This window comes from Tursiops truncatus, chromosome 17, assembly GCF_011762595.2.
Source record: "Tursiops truncatus isolate mTurTru1 chromosome 17, mTurTru1.mat.Y, whole genome shotgun sequence".
Classification (NCBI taxonomy): Eukaryota; Metazoa; Chordata; class Mammalia; order Artiodactyla; family Delphinidae; genus Tursiops; species Tursiops truncatus.
In genome coordinates this window covers 68,512,611-68,527,858 of record NC_047050.1, presented here as the reverse complement: position 1 = coordinate 68,527,858, position 15,248 = coordinate 68,512,611, and the positions used below count along the sequence as shown (strand labels likewise).

The following is a 15,248-nucleotide window of genomic DNA, read 5'->3' as shown; positions in this document are numbered from 1 at the left end:
CCTCCTTCTCCTCCAAGAGGAAAATGTGCACATAGAGCTAAGGTAATTTACGATGCATTAAACAATGTCCTGGCATTAGGATGGTGCCTTCCAGCCTGGAACAACTCTTGCTGCCCGGCAGGTCCTCAATCAACCGAATGTAGAAAACCGAATGCGTGGTTGAGTTTGTTAAATGCTCACTTCAAGGAAACAGGCTATTGCTCCCCTTAGCACTTTGTCAAGACGTGGGACTCCAATTTTCTTCAGTACAGACTTAGAAGAAATTCTTAATTTGTAATTTCCCAACTCAATATATCATCTGAGAGAAGAAAACCTTGAGTATTAAGAAGCAGAGAAGTGTTACAGTACTTCGTCCGTCTTCTGTAAAATGGGCATAAGAATAGCACCTGTCCTTGGGTCTTTTTAAGAATTAAAAGAACACATGCCCAACAAAATGCTTAGTTATTGTCATTGCATCTGTCTTCCACTAACTTACCCCGAAGCATAGGCATCCTCACTGCCAGTTGATCCCCCATCTTACCTAGAGTTCATCTAATATAAGAACCTCTAACCACGTAACATCTTCACTGAAGATGTTAGTCCATCTTCTTCTACCTACATTTCAACCTAGTTACCAAAATACCTGTGACCTCTTTTTCTTATTGAGGTACAGTTGATTTACAATATTATATTAGTTTCAGGTATACAACATAGTGATTCAAAATCTAATCCAATTAACATTATTATAAAATATTGGCTATATTCTCTGTGCTGTACAATATACCCTTGTAGCTTATTTAGTTTATATATAGTAGTTTGTATCTCTTAATCCCCTACCCCTATCTTTTTTTAAATTACTTTTTGTTGGAGTAGAGTTTCTTTACAATGTTGTGTTAGCTTCTACTGCACAGCAAAATAAATCAGCCATACGTGTACATATATCCCCTCCCTTTAGGATTTCCCTTGCATTTAGGACACCACAGAGCATGAAGTAGAGGTCCCTGTGCTATACAGTTATGTTCCCGTCAGTTGTCTATTTATACATAGTATCTTTCTCCTAATTTGGGCACCTTTTATTCCCTAACTAGGGCACCAAAGTGCTGATACCCATTACAGCATCCAATCTTTTTATTTTTCTGCTCAAAAAAAAAAGTGTCAATATTGGGTGTCTTCTTGCCTCAGAATATACATAGCTTATCTGTTCCTTTTCTTAAAAGATTGCTGGAAACTTTGCCCAGTGTCTAACATTTCTCATATAAATCCTGGCATTATTATTTTTCATCATTAAAAGATCTAGGAAGAAGCAGAGAACCCCATTACTACATGGGATACAGAGTCCTTGGGAATACATTTGAATATATTTGATACGGCGTGTTACAATCAGATTAAAGGACATTACAGAGAGCCGTAGTTCAGTTGAATGCTGTGTCATATCTGTGTACATATTTTGCATTGTTGTAATTAGAGTATATATAAAATTCTGTGTCCTTCTTTCCAGTTGTAAATTATTTTGAAAATATTTTCTCTCTTACCGTTTAAATGCTCTTCTCAAAACCTTTGTCTGTGGGGATTTTTTTCTTTGGACTGTATGTTTTTTCACTACTATCTCCTAATTCCCCTCCTCACGCCCCCAACAGTCCCTAATCGATGTCCTTACTTCTCTTCTTCCACAGCCCCTCAAACATGATAGTCTCTAAATTTTAGTCTCTCTTCTGTCTTTATTCTTTTTTTGTTTTTTTTGCGGTACGCGGGCCTCTCACTGTTGTGGCCTCTCCCGTTGCGGAGCACAGGCTCCGGACGCGCAGGCTCAGCGGCCATGGCTCACGGACCCAGCCGCTCCGCGGCATGTGGGATCTTCCCGGACCGGGGCACGAACCCGTGTCCCCTGCATCGGCAGGCGGACTCTCAACCGCTGCGCCACCAGGGAAGCCCTGTCTTTATTCTTTATATTCTTCTTGGGTGGTGTCTTCCGCACCTGGGAGCTCAGCTGAACAATGTGTTTCTCGAGACCCCAAATGTCTTCTGAACCGCAACCTCGTGTTTGTAGATGTTCACAAGAGTCCTTACTGAATCATCCCTTTGGTGCCTGAAGCTTGAGGGGCCTAAAACTGAACCTGTTCCCTTTCCCCCATCCTTTTTCTGTTGTTTTTTTCTTAGTAGGTTAATCCAAGCTGGGAATCTTAGCACCACTTCTGACTCTTCTCTTCTCCTCACCTCCAAATCACCTTTTATCTCTTAGGTCTAGGCCAAGACCTCTAAGTCTACTGGGTAGATCTCCTACCTTGTCCTTAAATCTTCAGCTTTTCTCCTTTTTTTTTTTTTTTTTCCTTTGGTGCGCGGGCCTCTCACTGTTGTGGCCTCTCCCGTTGCGGAGCACAGGCTCCGGACGCGCAGGCTTAGCGACCATGGCTCACGGGCCTAGCCGCTCCGCGGCATGTGGGATCTTCCCGGACCGGGGCACGAACCCGTGTCCCCTGCATCGGCAGGCGGACTCTCAACCACTGCGCCACCAGGGAAGCCCAGCTTTTCTCCTTTAATTACAATCCATCTTGTACTCTTCCCTTCCACAACCTATTTCTAAAGCACTGAGCTGATGAATCTTCTACAAACATGAAACCCATTCACGTCTCCTTGTGGAATAAAGTACACTTCTCAGTGAAACATGCAAGAGTTGTTGCAATGTGGCTTTGCCTCCTATTCCTGCCTTATCACACCTATGAACCCCTATACCTAGGGTCCATTCACGGGACACTCTAGGAGCTGTGGACCTTCTAAGTTCCTGGGGTAACTTAAAAGAACACAGAAACTATTTGTTGTTTAACAGAAACTTGGGAATTGCATTGAATCCAGCACCCTCCCAAGTTATAGGAAGCATGGGATTGATGGGTCCAGACCCAGCTGAAAGAGAAGGGTTTTCACAAAGCCTTCACAAAGTCATAACACTTCTGTTCTTCTCCCATTTCCTGGTCCCACCCACACTATTCATTCAAGGCACAAAAGAAACAGATGAGAAGCTCCTAATGGTATTTTTCTAGGGGCCACATTCCTTTCATGTCTTGTGGTTTACAGCATCACCGGAAGGTTCAGCTTTATACTTCAAAGTAGAAAGTTGCCTAAACCATGCAAGGCAGTGAGTGGGGTGATTCCTTTCAATGGATTGGCAAGAGCACACTAACACAATTGGTTGAGGCCACAAAAAGACAAAGATCCGTTCAACCATTGTGCAAATGTGTGACTATATTTAGCTATTACACTTTCAGAAGTCTTGGTAGAGAAAGGAGGGCGACACATTTGAAACCTGCCTGCCTGTGTTACTAGATCTACTTAGGATCAATTTTATGATTCTCTAATGTACCCAAGGAATTCATTCTCCTGTAGCTTTGTTCCTTTCTACCTTTCAGTTCCCTCCATTCTGTCCTCCCAGAATGTTCTTCCCGTTCCATTTTCTGTCACGTAAAATCCAGTCCATCCTTGAGATCCTTTTCAAACTCAGCTCTCCTATAAAGCCTTCTCCAAACTTGCTTCCTCCAGACAGAATGTACTCCTTCTGCCTCTGTATTCCCATCACATTGGATCACGTTCCTGAAAGATCATTTTCCACAGGATGCTACCATTGGCATTTTTGTCTGTTTCACATTTTAGACCATGAGTTCCTTTAGACCTGGGCCATCTCTTTGAATTCCCAGTGCCTAGCACCATGCCGTGATTATGACATGCATGCAATAAATGCTGGTTACATGTTTTAAATTTCACTGTTGTGCCCTCATAAGTTTTTGCTCAAGAGCACAATCATTTCAATGACTTTGGACCTAATAAGTGATTCATAATTTGCATCGACAAAGCCATGCATGACCATTTGTTTTGATGCAGGTAACAACGAAACAGGACCCCTCAGATCTATTCCTCTTTCCTCCATTTGTTTAAATGGAAGATCTTGGGAGTTTCTCTGGATGGAGAAAATAAACTCTGAGCAATGAACTTATTATTGCCTGCTCACCTCACTCACAGCTTCCTTCACAGAGGCATCAAGATGAGTTAACCTAAAAATCTTGCCAAGGGAAGATCTTAAAGGAGAGTTGAAGAAAGCTTATCATCCTATTGGAGACAAGGACATAATTGGATTTATTAGGAAAGGAAGAGACAAAAGTAAAGGACTCCCCAAACACTGGGCCCCTTAAGGGCAGGGCAGTGCCTTATTCATTTCTGAGTCCACCCCGTGCACCACAAAGGCACTGGTCCTTTGCCCTCAGGGGGGAACTTATTCAGGGTGTTGTCCATAGTTGTTGATATCACTGTTTGTTGAAAGTAGACCTGAGTGAGTCAGCTTGACTTAAAAAGTCAGCAATCATGCCTTCAGTAGCTGCTCTGGGATGTCCAGAAATTCTTCTGCCTCTGCCCATACAGAAATTGTCTCTTAGTGTAATAGGAGAGGGAAGACAACCAGTTGTTGGAAAGAACCATGCATAACAAGGCTGGAATGGGTTTTAGAAATTATTAAGCCCAGTATGCCCACTAGAGTTATGTTTACATGCACAGGTTGTACCCAGATATCCTAGGTGCCACTTTCTAGTTATGAGAACTTGAACAATTTACTTAAGCTGTATGAGGCTCAGTTTCTTCACTTGTAAAATGGAAATTATGATTCCCATCTTGACCAGTTACTTTGAAAATTAGAAGAGAAGACAGTGTGTATAAAAATCGAAGTACCGCCACCAAGTGGGCCTTTGATAATGCAAGTCTTATTCTTTTTTCCTACTGGATACTCAGAATCCAAACCTACCGTCCAGAATGATACATGGGATACTTCTATAAGGGAAATGGGTTGAGACACTTCCTACAGAAGGCTGAAATCTAGCTGGGCAGATTGACACCTGGGGGCCACTCCAATATTATAGTCCTTGAGTGGTTCCCAACTGGCCTATTGAGCAGCTACTTCTAATAAGGAGTGGCAGGACTTCCCCCGTGGTCCAGTAGTTGACTCTGCACTTCCACCACACAGGGGACTGGTTTGATCCCTGGTCGGGCAAGTTCCACATGCCCCCAAAAAAATATGGAGTGGCAGATATTATGCTGGGCTGTGAAGGATGCTATGGGCTGTATCCAGAAGCACCTGGAGACATGCATGAAGGCTTCTCAGAGGAGAGGACACCTGAGCTAATGCTTGTGAGAGAAGTAAGGCTTAGTCACATGGATGAAACTTGAGACACAGGGCACTGGAGATGCAAAGCACTGAGGCACGGGAGAGCAGGGAAAGATGTATGGAGGAGAGCCGATAGTGAGGCTGGAACATATGTTGGGATTTGAAAAGTGAAAGGAAATCTGATATATGATGGTCTTGAGAATTTTGCCATGCAGGAAGGAGAATATAATTTGTGGGAATGGAGAACAATGAAAAAACTTCAAGTTAAGGAGTGACATGATCAGATCTGTGTTGTGGAAATACTGGGTGGAGAATAATAGTGTGTATTCAGTAGGGATTGGGAGCTAGAAGCTGCCAGAGCTGCCAGAAAACTGTTGAAAACTGTAGGTGAGAGCTGAAACAGAAACAGTGTAAAAGGAGCAAAGTGGATGGACGTGCCATCTATTAAGGAAGTAGAATCTACAGACTTAGGATGACCTGGCTGTGGAATGTGGGGGAAAAGAAAGGCAACAAAGATGAGAGACCAAGGTTTCTGGCTTGAGGAGTGGTGCAAATGGCTCCCCCAAGAATAGGGAACAGAGGTTTGGGCGGTGGTAAGGAAGTGATGAGTTCAACCTGAGACCTGTTGAATTTGAGGCTGGCCTGAGATCTCCAAATGGAGATGCTCAGCAAACATCTGTATAAAGAGACCCACTGGAATCCATGACTAGGAGAGTGAGCCTCCCACACTCCTGTTGAATCTGACCACCTACCTTCTCTGTTTTCAGTACTTCGTCTTCACGGGGGTGTTGGCCATGGTGACCTGTGCGGTTTTCCTCCGACTTAACTCTGTCCTGAAGCTGGCTGTGCTGCTGATTATGATTGCCATCTATGCCCTGCTGACCGAGACCATCTATGCAGGACTCTTTCTGCGCTATGACAACCTGAATCACAGTGGAGAGTAAGTGCCCATCACTGTGTTCAAAAAGTGCTCAACTTTGGGTGGGAAATGGAACCATTGGGAAAACGATTGAGGTAGAGTTATCAAAATTTGGGGACTTAAGGAGTATCAACATGTTTCTTGTTGTGTACACTCTCTGGATTACCAGTTTAGGCAAAATTCCTAGTTTTCCATTTTATCCTGTATATTCATTACAGATTAATTAATGAATTAAAGTTTGGACTAAACCATAGCTCAGGTCTCCCCAGATCTAATAGTTGATGACTCCTTCAACTTTAATAGCTCTAAGATTTGTAGGGTCTGATTATAATTTTGCTGTAGCACTATTAGTAATAGCAGACATTGTGCATTGAGCATTTACTATACTCCTTGCATTTTGTTATTTTTGAAATATAGAAAAATACCAAAAAATAACTTAGCCTAGATTCCTTAGAGAACAGAGCCTGAGGCAAGCATGAAGTGCTAATGCAAACCCAGGGCAGCAAAACTGAGGGAAAAGAGACGTGAAGAAGAAAAGGATAGGAAGCAAATACAAGCAAATGCCATGTTGTGCTGACCCCATGAATTGCGAAGCTGGTGCCTTGGGAGTTGCATTCATTTGGCCAGTTGAAGTGTCTCTGGGTAGGTGATGAGGTAGGGAAGTGTCACAAACAGAGGAGGGGAGAAGAATCTACTGGCTGCTGCCCTCCTCTTTCTCCCATTAGTCTCAGTTCATCTCTGGATGTACTTGCTGGTGACATCACCTGGCCATTTCCACAGCCCTTGGGGAAACCAGATCCCACAACTGCCTTATGGAGCTTCATGGGAGCCAGAAGTGATGGAAAGAGCCAGAGACTGAACATGTTGCTGATTGGCCTTGGGGGTGGGAAGCACGTTGGTCTCACTGAGACCAGAGCAAGTGGCCAACAGGCTGAGAGAAAGATGAGGTCAAGTTAGTTCAAGAAGGGACTTCCCTGGAGGTCCAGTGGTTAAGACTCTGTGCTTTCACTGCAGGGGGGGCGGGTACCATCTCTGGTCAGGGAACTAAGATCCCGCATGCCACGCGGTGCAACCAGAAGTATTTTTAAATTAAAAAATGAAAATGCAAATGAAAACAAAAGCTAAGATAGTTCAAGAAGCCTCAGAAAATGTGCCTGACGCTAATAATGTGAACATCTATGAACCAACCCCTGGAAATAAACAATGCGAGCAATTAGTCATGTTTCTTTCTGCATTTTTAAAAGGAGAACGTTATTTCAGATATTGTTGAAGTTCCCTTTCCCAGCATTGTTCTTTTATCCTCCTCCCAAGAGTCAACTTCTAAGGCACTTAATATATATGCTTCCCATCCATGTGTTTTATATATATTTAGTTTTGTCTGTATTATAAATTATTTATAAAATTCTTGTGTTGCCATGCAATATAGTATTTTTTAGGTCCATCCAGCTTCATATCTACAGATCTGATTCATTTTCTTTTTGAATTTTATTTTATTTTTTATACAGCAGGTTCTGATTAGTCATCCATTTTATACACATAAGGGTATACATGTCAATCCCAATCTCCCAATTCATCCCACCACCACCACCCACCCCCCACTTTCCCCCAAAATGTGTTTATCCTTTGACCTATTAAGAGGTTATCAGTACTTCAGTGATCATCATTGAAAATGTCTCCTGGGGTTTAGATCTAAAAGCACACTAGCTGGAGTATAGGGTATCTGCATTTTCCGCATTTTAAAATATTGCCAAATGGCTCTCCAACAAGATTGGAACAATTTCTCTCTTACAGGCAGCGGTCCTTGTAATTCTTATTGAATTCCTGAGTGAGAATTTTATCTCATTATTTTCAATAGTAGTTCCTTGATCATGAGTAAATTTGTGCATCTTTTTTGTTGTTGTTTATTGACCATTTTCGGTAAACTTCCAGGTCATGTCTTTTGCCTGGTTTTTTATTAGGTGGTTTGCGTTTTTCTTACTAGATTTGTAAAGGTTCTTTATAAATTCTAGGTACTAATTTGTGTCTGTTACACATCTGCATCATCCACTTTATATCCGCTACCCTATTTAACCCTCACGGCAACCATCTGAGGAACACAGGCTCAGAGAGGTTCAACAATTACCCAGCTGCACATGGCCAGTAGGTAACAGATCCGGATTCAAACTCAGGTCTTTCTGGCTCCAAAGTCCATGTTTGTAAATAATGCATACATCTCTCTTAAATCAAGATGAAGAATCTCTCACCATACGCCCAGGGTTCAAAGAAAGTCAAAACAGTTTCAAATTAGGTAAAATAGTTGGTGCCGAGAGATGGCCCATGGCCAAGCAGAAGCCAGCACAAAAGACGGCCGAGAGCTGTATGAACCAAATAGGCCACGTTGGTAGTAGAAATAAAAATTAAACCATCTAAAATCTATTCATTCAGAGGAAAACACAGCATTAATGGAACCAGCCAGGGCTTTGGCTTCAGATCCAGACTCTGTTGCATTGGAAAGTCTCTTCCCAGCTCTGGACCTCACTTTACCCATCAGTGAAGTGGCGTAACTACACTCTGGTACGGGACTGCGTGAGGCTGTGATGTGCCTGGCACATAGCATGTGATCAGTATCTGTTCATTCCTGTCCCCTCCTTCATTTTTAGGAGAAAGGTTTAGTTCTGAATTCTGTTTTGAGGTCTTAAGGAAAAACTGGTAGTTAAAGTGTTAAGTAGGGTTGTAAGAGTGAAGCAGAATCCCAAATTCATTGCTGCTGACATTCAAGCGCTTTTCTCAGCTTCTTCCTGATTCAAGGTCAATTATCGGTTAGTCTTGTATTCACTCACACTCTGCTATCAACAGAATTAAATGAATAAGGAACAGAAGAGTTCGTTCAGCCTTCCCTCGCAGCTGCGTTATAAGTCAACGGGTCAGAAGTCAAACTGCGCATCCGTTTGGCAGCCTCAGTCTGCTCATGCTGTTGGAATTTAACCAACCCTGTAGGAGTTCACGTTGGTTCAGGGCATTTCTGCTGGCTGTTCCTGAGGGTCAGATGCCTGGGAAAGTACAGAGAACCTTGCACAGGGCAGCCCGGCTGCATCCACACTGAGATGACCCCAAATACTCAGACTCTCTATCGTTCCATGAGGCCCCTCCCTGACAACCCCCTGTCTCCGCGGATGACACTGAGCCCAAAACAGGGGAGGCGCCCAGTGTCTTATCAGTGTCCCTAAAGATTCATCCTCCTCAGCATCCCTTCCAGGGACGACGACGTCATGACATTTGTGAGTACAAGTTTAGGAGCTAAACCACCTGTGTTCAAATGCCATCTCCACCATCAACCAACTGTGTGATCTTGAGCGAATTAATTAAAAGTGACGACGTCTCTAAGCCCTGCTTTTCTCATCTGTAAAGTGAGGATGATAATAGTTCCTATGTTGCAGGAATATATGAGACATCTAATGTGATCATGGAAACTTAGCACAAGGTCTGGCATAGCATAAGCACTTGATGAATACTAATGATTATTATGACCCCTTATATACCACAAATACTGCTGTTCTAGAAATATCCCTACTACCAGCTCTGGACTGCTGTACGCTACCTGATCCCCCAGCCTGCACTCCCAATCCACCCTCCTCAAAGCCGTCAAAGCCATGTGGTCAACACATTATCCTTCTTAAAATCCTTAAGCGTCTCCCTATTACCTCTAAGGAACAAAAAGTTCAACCTGCTTGTCAAGAACGTCCAAGCTCTCCCTGGAGTCCCCTCGACTCCTCCAACCTTATCTCCTGCAGCTCCACAGGTCACCATTTATAGCCCGTAATCTAGCCACAGGAAACCACGTGCCGGTTACCAGATTCTGCACACACCTCCCCCGCCAACCCATCATACTCAAGGCCCTCCCCGCTCAGGGAAGCCCACTCTGATCATTCCTCATTTTCTAATCTGTACACATAATTTTTTATCATTTTTTGCACTTATCTCTGTCTGTTCCAACATTTAATTGCCATGTCTTCCTCTTCCATTAGAATAGGAGTTTTGAGGGCAAGGGCCATTACTCATGTTCATATTTTTGGCACTTAGTGGAGTATCTGGCAGCAGGTGTCCAAATAAATGTTTGTTGAATGAAATATGAGATGAATGAGTGACTGATGGAAATATTATTTCATTTAGAATCATATTACACCATTAGTTCACAGTAAGCTAAGTGTCATCTATCTACAACCCTATGATTTTTGCTCACCGTTACCCGTAAACCTCGTGTTCCCCATCCTGTAAGCACAATTTGCTTTCGGACTTAAGTGTCGTACCTTTGTTGTGGGCTTTTGTAGGCCCTGCAGATTCACAGATGAATAAGACACTTAAGGAGCTTAGAGGCAAGTATTTATAAGTAAGTGCATGTAGGAGGGCATGATAGCTACAGAAAAAGCCTCGTTGAGATCTGGATTGAGAGCCTTCAGCATTCACTAGATCTGTGAGTTGGAGTGTATCGTTTAACAACTGAGTCTCAGTTTCTGCTTTACTAGAATAGCGCTAATAATATTTTAAGTGTTGCTATGACAATTAAAGTAGGCAATGTATGCAAAGTGTTATTAGAGGTATGACAAAATCAGCGCTAAGCAAATGCAGTCATTAGTATGGCAACAGAATAAAAGATACATTCAAACTGGCTGGTTTATTTTGGGTTTCAGGAGGGGAAATGGGAGCTAATCGCTACATTAAAATTTGACTTCAGGTGCTCAGTCGCTAATGCTCTGAACTTGGTGCCTGAGATGTGAATTCTCATCCTGGCTGGGACACAAATCATCTGTGTGACCTTAAGCAAGTGCCTTCTTCTCTCTGGGCCTCAGTTTTCAACCAATAAATTAAAAGGCTTGCAAGGACTATTATATTATGTATGGTACACATAATATGGAATTGGATGAATCCATTAAATTCACATTGTAAAGTATTTAATTACACGGAATTCTTTTCATAATACCTACTAAGTGCAAAAGTAGGTTACAAAACAGTACGCACCATACAGTTCTAAATTTGTAAACATAAATATATTTTTGCATAAAGGAAAAGGAAATGACACTGAGATGATTCCAAAATATTAACCATTGTTTTCTCTGGGTGGTAGGCTGAAGGATAATTTTTATTTTTTTATTTGTGAATTTGTATTAGCTTCCAAATTCACTACAACTAGAATGAGTACTTCTATAATGATTAACACTCAAATTAAATAGGAATTTTTATAAGACATCAGATAAGATGATCTCTAAAGATTGTGGTATCCTTGACAATCACATTATTCTACATGTGTTTTCACTTAGTATGTCCTTTTCTATGAGCATAGGGAGAGGATAGTATTAATTTAGCAATTTTGTTAATACAAATAAATTAGTTCAAAATGTCCTGGGTTTTATGTCTCTGCCACCCAATAGCTAGAGGATATTGTACAGATTTCAGCCATTTGGCTCTCTTTGGAATTTCTTCAAATAGTCATAGAAGCTACAAAAAAAGAAAAAGAAAAAATCTCTTCTAAATTCAAATCCCAGCTCTTTCTGGATGTTCCTTGGTCAGGGTGACTTACTGTGCATATTTTGCAGTCTCTACTCAGGTCATATTTTTTTCCATCTGAAATACATCCTGAAGACTCAAAGACCATTCATAATTTTCCTTTACTTCTCTTCTGAATTTGATCTAGCCATCTCTCTATTTTTAGTCAACCACTGCTTTCAAAATGATTCAAGAGGTGTTTATGTTTTCTCTTGAAAGTGTGTTTTAAGTGATGAATTGCTAAGCTTTAAAAAGTCTTCTGCATCACAAAGAAAAGGATATCAGAAGTGCCAGTCAGAGCAGGAGTTTATTCACGAGGAGCTAAACACAGGACATCGCCCATTCAGACTAAGCTGTTTGAACGAGTGATTTTGTAAAATGCCGCCACCAGGGCCAAGATGATGTGCTGGGAGCTTTAGGGGGTAAAGAGAGGGAGACATGGGCCACGCCCCATGCCAAACACGTTACCAAGATTTGGTCAATTAATTCTCACAATTAGGGAGGTAAACTCAGTTAGAGTCTTTCACAGGGCCACGAACCGAGGCTCAGAGACATTAAGTGGCTTGTCCAAGGTCAAACCACTGGTCAGCAGCAGACCTGAGATGGGAAGCTGGGTCTGCATGACTCCAAAACTCATGACTTTTTATTATTTTTTCAGGAGTCCACAAACTTCAGGGGCCAGAGAATTAATTGACATGAAGGAAAGGGTGGTACTGGAATGTGCCTATTCCCCGAAACAAGCACTATGGTGACTGGGACTGAACGAATGAATGAGTGAGTCCTAGCGCCTAAAATTCTGGATTGACAATATATGGCTCACAGTCCAGCACTCTTCACTTCAGCGCTGGTGGCGGACAGCTCTAATAGATCTGAGTCTGCGTGTGGCCTCACTTGATATGTGATATTTACTTAACCCCCTACACTAGAGGCTTGTTAACCAGCTAGCTAAGCAAGATATATGTCTCATACCTATAGAATGCATCCCACCTTTTCCTCCCAAAGTCTTATCGACCTTTCATATTCAGCTCTTGAGTTTTCCCTGAATATCCAGCCTGGGTTACCTTCTCTTCCCATATATTCCCATGGTAACAAGAGTGTATCCTTACTAGGCAGTGTATCATGTTATGAAATTATCTGTCTGTTTGGTTCTTTCCTTTGCTGAACTGTTTTGAGGGCAAAGACAATGTGCCTTCTTCAGTTCTGTATCCTAGCATGTGCCTGGTACACAGTAGATGCTCAATAATTATATGCCTCACTGGAGCTACAGAAAAGAAATATAATAGTGAGTTTTATCTTTTATTAGCATCTTATCTCCAAGGAAAAGCAGATGGAGCTAGGAATTCACAAATCTGAACCTTGTTTCAGCCCAGAGTTCCTTGGTCCCCTGGGTCCCCATGTGCACAATACGTCCCCAAGAGAAAGCACGTTTCCATTCCTAAGTCCCTGTTCTACCTGGAGAGTTGGACTGGGGCTGGCCCTGTGTAAGCTGGGAGGGTCTTTTAGCATTAAGCTAGGTGAGAAGCTGGCCTTGGCAGCTGGGATCATGCTCCCATTTCCCTAAGCCCCATGCTACTCATGCTGGTGTCCAGTGAGAGTAGAAAAGGGAAAGCTGGAGATTGCCTGGGTGCAGCCATATTAGTGCCCTTTCTACTCTCTCTGAGCACTGCGTCTCATCCGTGAGGGCCCCACTGTGTCCTTAACCACATCAGAGTTAAGGTACCTCTGAGTGAGTTCTGAGCATATGTATGCTTGTGGTTGGGAAGCTATAAAACAAAAGAGTAATGTGATCTGGCTTTAGTGATAAAAAAATATTCTAGCAGCCACGTAGAAGAGAGATCAAAGAGGGTAACAACAGTGCCCAAAATTGAAATAGGAATTTATATAAAAACCTAAGTGTGGTTCTTATAGCACTTAGACCAGGGGCTGCCACATAGCAAGTACCTTGCCTGCCTCTAAAATAGGATAACATCTAAAGAAAAAGAGAGGATGTTTGTCTTCACATGGATTTTTGTGACAAGAAAGTATCAGAGCTCTTTGAAATCTAGAAAAAGTGTTTTGCAAATAGAAGACATCGTTATTAATGTAAGTTCATTGTCTAGATGCTGAATTCTAGAGTCTCCCAGCAGGTATGATCTGTGTGACCTCATGCCCTTGGGGATCAACTGAGTTCTGAATTAGCCTGTATGAAATCCTTATAGAGAAGCCCCTATCATATAGTGGGAGCTCAAGAAACAACTGCTTCTCTCTTTTTATCCCACTCCAGTCTGAACCTCAGTTTCCTAACGGGCCTCCTTGAAGTCCCTCCATGGTTGTCAATAACCATGCCACCATTTGCATTTCTTCTTCCAACAGAGATTTCCTGGGGACCAAGGAGGCGTCACTGCTGCTGATGGCCATGTTCCTCCTCGCTGTCTTCTACCATGGACAGCAGGTAACCTGACATTTTCCTCTAACTGCCTTTGATTACCTGGCATTTCCCATTGCCATAAAGTTCACCTGAGAGGCGGCCACTCATCTCTGCAATAAATGACTTCTAGTTGCTTGCAGCAAGTGGTGATTCTTTTTTTTTTCTTCTTCTTTTTTTTTTGTTTTTTTCCTTTGGCCTCACTGCGTGGCTTGCAGGATCTTAGTGTCCTGACCAGGGGTTGAACCCGGGCCCCAGCAGTGAAGGCGCCAAGTCCTAAGCACTGAACCTCCAGGGAATTCCCAGCAAGTGATTCTTAAAGAATCAATTCCTAGCACGCACCAATTAATAAAAAACTAAGATGGAGATAATTTGGAGAGCAATATGGTTTTCATTCCCTTTAGGTATATCTCTTTCAATAAAACTATTGTTAAAAAAAAAAAAGAGCTTTTTCAATTTCTGCCTGAGGCAAACTGGGACCCCTCCCAGTTCTATTACTATAGGAGTTGTGTAAACTAGGTAAACATTCAGGTTTGGGGTTTTTTTGTTTTAATTTTTATTTTATACTGAAGTATAGTTGATTAACAATGCTGTGTTAGTTTCAGGTGTACAGCAAAGTGATTCAGTTACACATATACCTGTATCTATTCTCTTTCAAATTCTTTTCCCATTTAGGTTATTCCAGAGGACTGAGCAGAGTTCCCTGTGCTATACTGTAGGTCCTTGTTGGTTATCTGTTTAAATATAGTAGTGTGTACATGTCCATCCCAAACTCCCAATCAGGTCTGAGGATAATCCAGGCCAAGGTTCCAATCCTGCCCTGCCTCCCAGAAATTAGTGGCCTTGGGCAAGTAACTTATCTCCCTGAGCCCCTGTTTCCTTCTCTCTAAAATAAGATGGTAATGCCTGACTAGGGCTGTTTTGAAGCATCGTTTGAGACGATTGTATGCAGCATTTTGAGCACTGCCTTACAGAAATAGAGGAAGCGCTTCATCACTGATTTGTCCTGAGTAGATAAAGTGCCTACCGTATCGATGCCACTTCCCCATCTGCCAGGATCTAGGGCGGGCACCATGGATAGCACTGTGCAAAATCCCATCCCCGGCCCCAAGGGCTCCTATCTCCTGGAGGAGAGCGGACCCTAAACAATGCAATGGGGGATGTGCACTGTGTGGACCAGACTTGTTCAAGGGCTTCAAGAGTCAAAGAAGCAGGAAATTATTCTGCACGGGAGCATCCTAACAGGCTTCACCCAAGAGGTGTCACCTGCTCTCCACGTCCGGTAC

The 15,248-nt window shown here is 42.5% G+C and overlaps 1 protein-coding gene across 1 annotated transcript in view; it reads left to right on the top strand.

The window, feature by feature from the left end:
* Positions 1-15,248, top strand: part of ADCY8 (adenylate cyclase 8) — a 217,733-nt gene that overhangs the window by 166,549 nt on the left and 35,936 nt on the right. The window contains exons 12-13 of the mRNA XM_019931940.3: positions 5,887-6,059; positions 13,911-13,989. Coding sequence (XP_019787499.1) covers positions 5,887-6,059; positions 13,911-13,989 — 252 coding nt within the window. The remainder of the gene's footprint in view (positions 1-5,886; positions 6,060-13,910; positions 13,990-15,248) is intronic.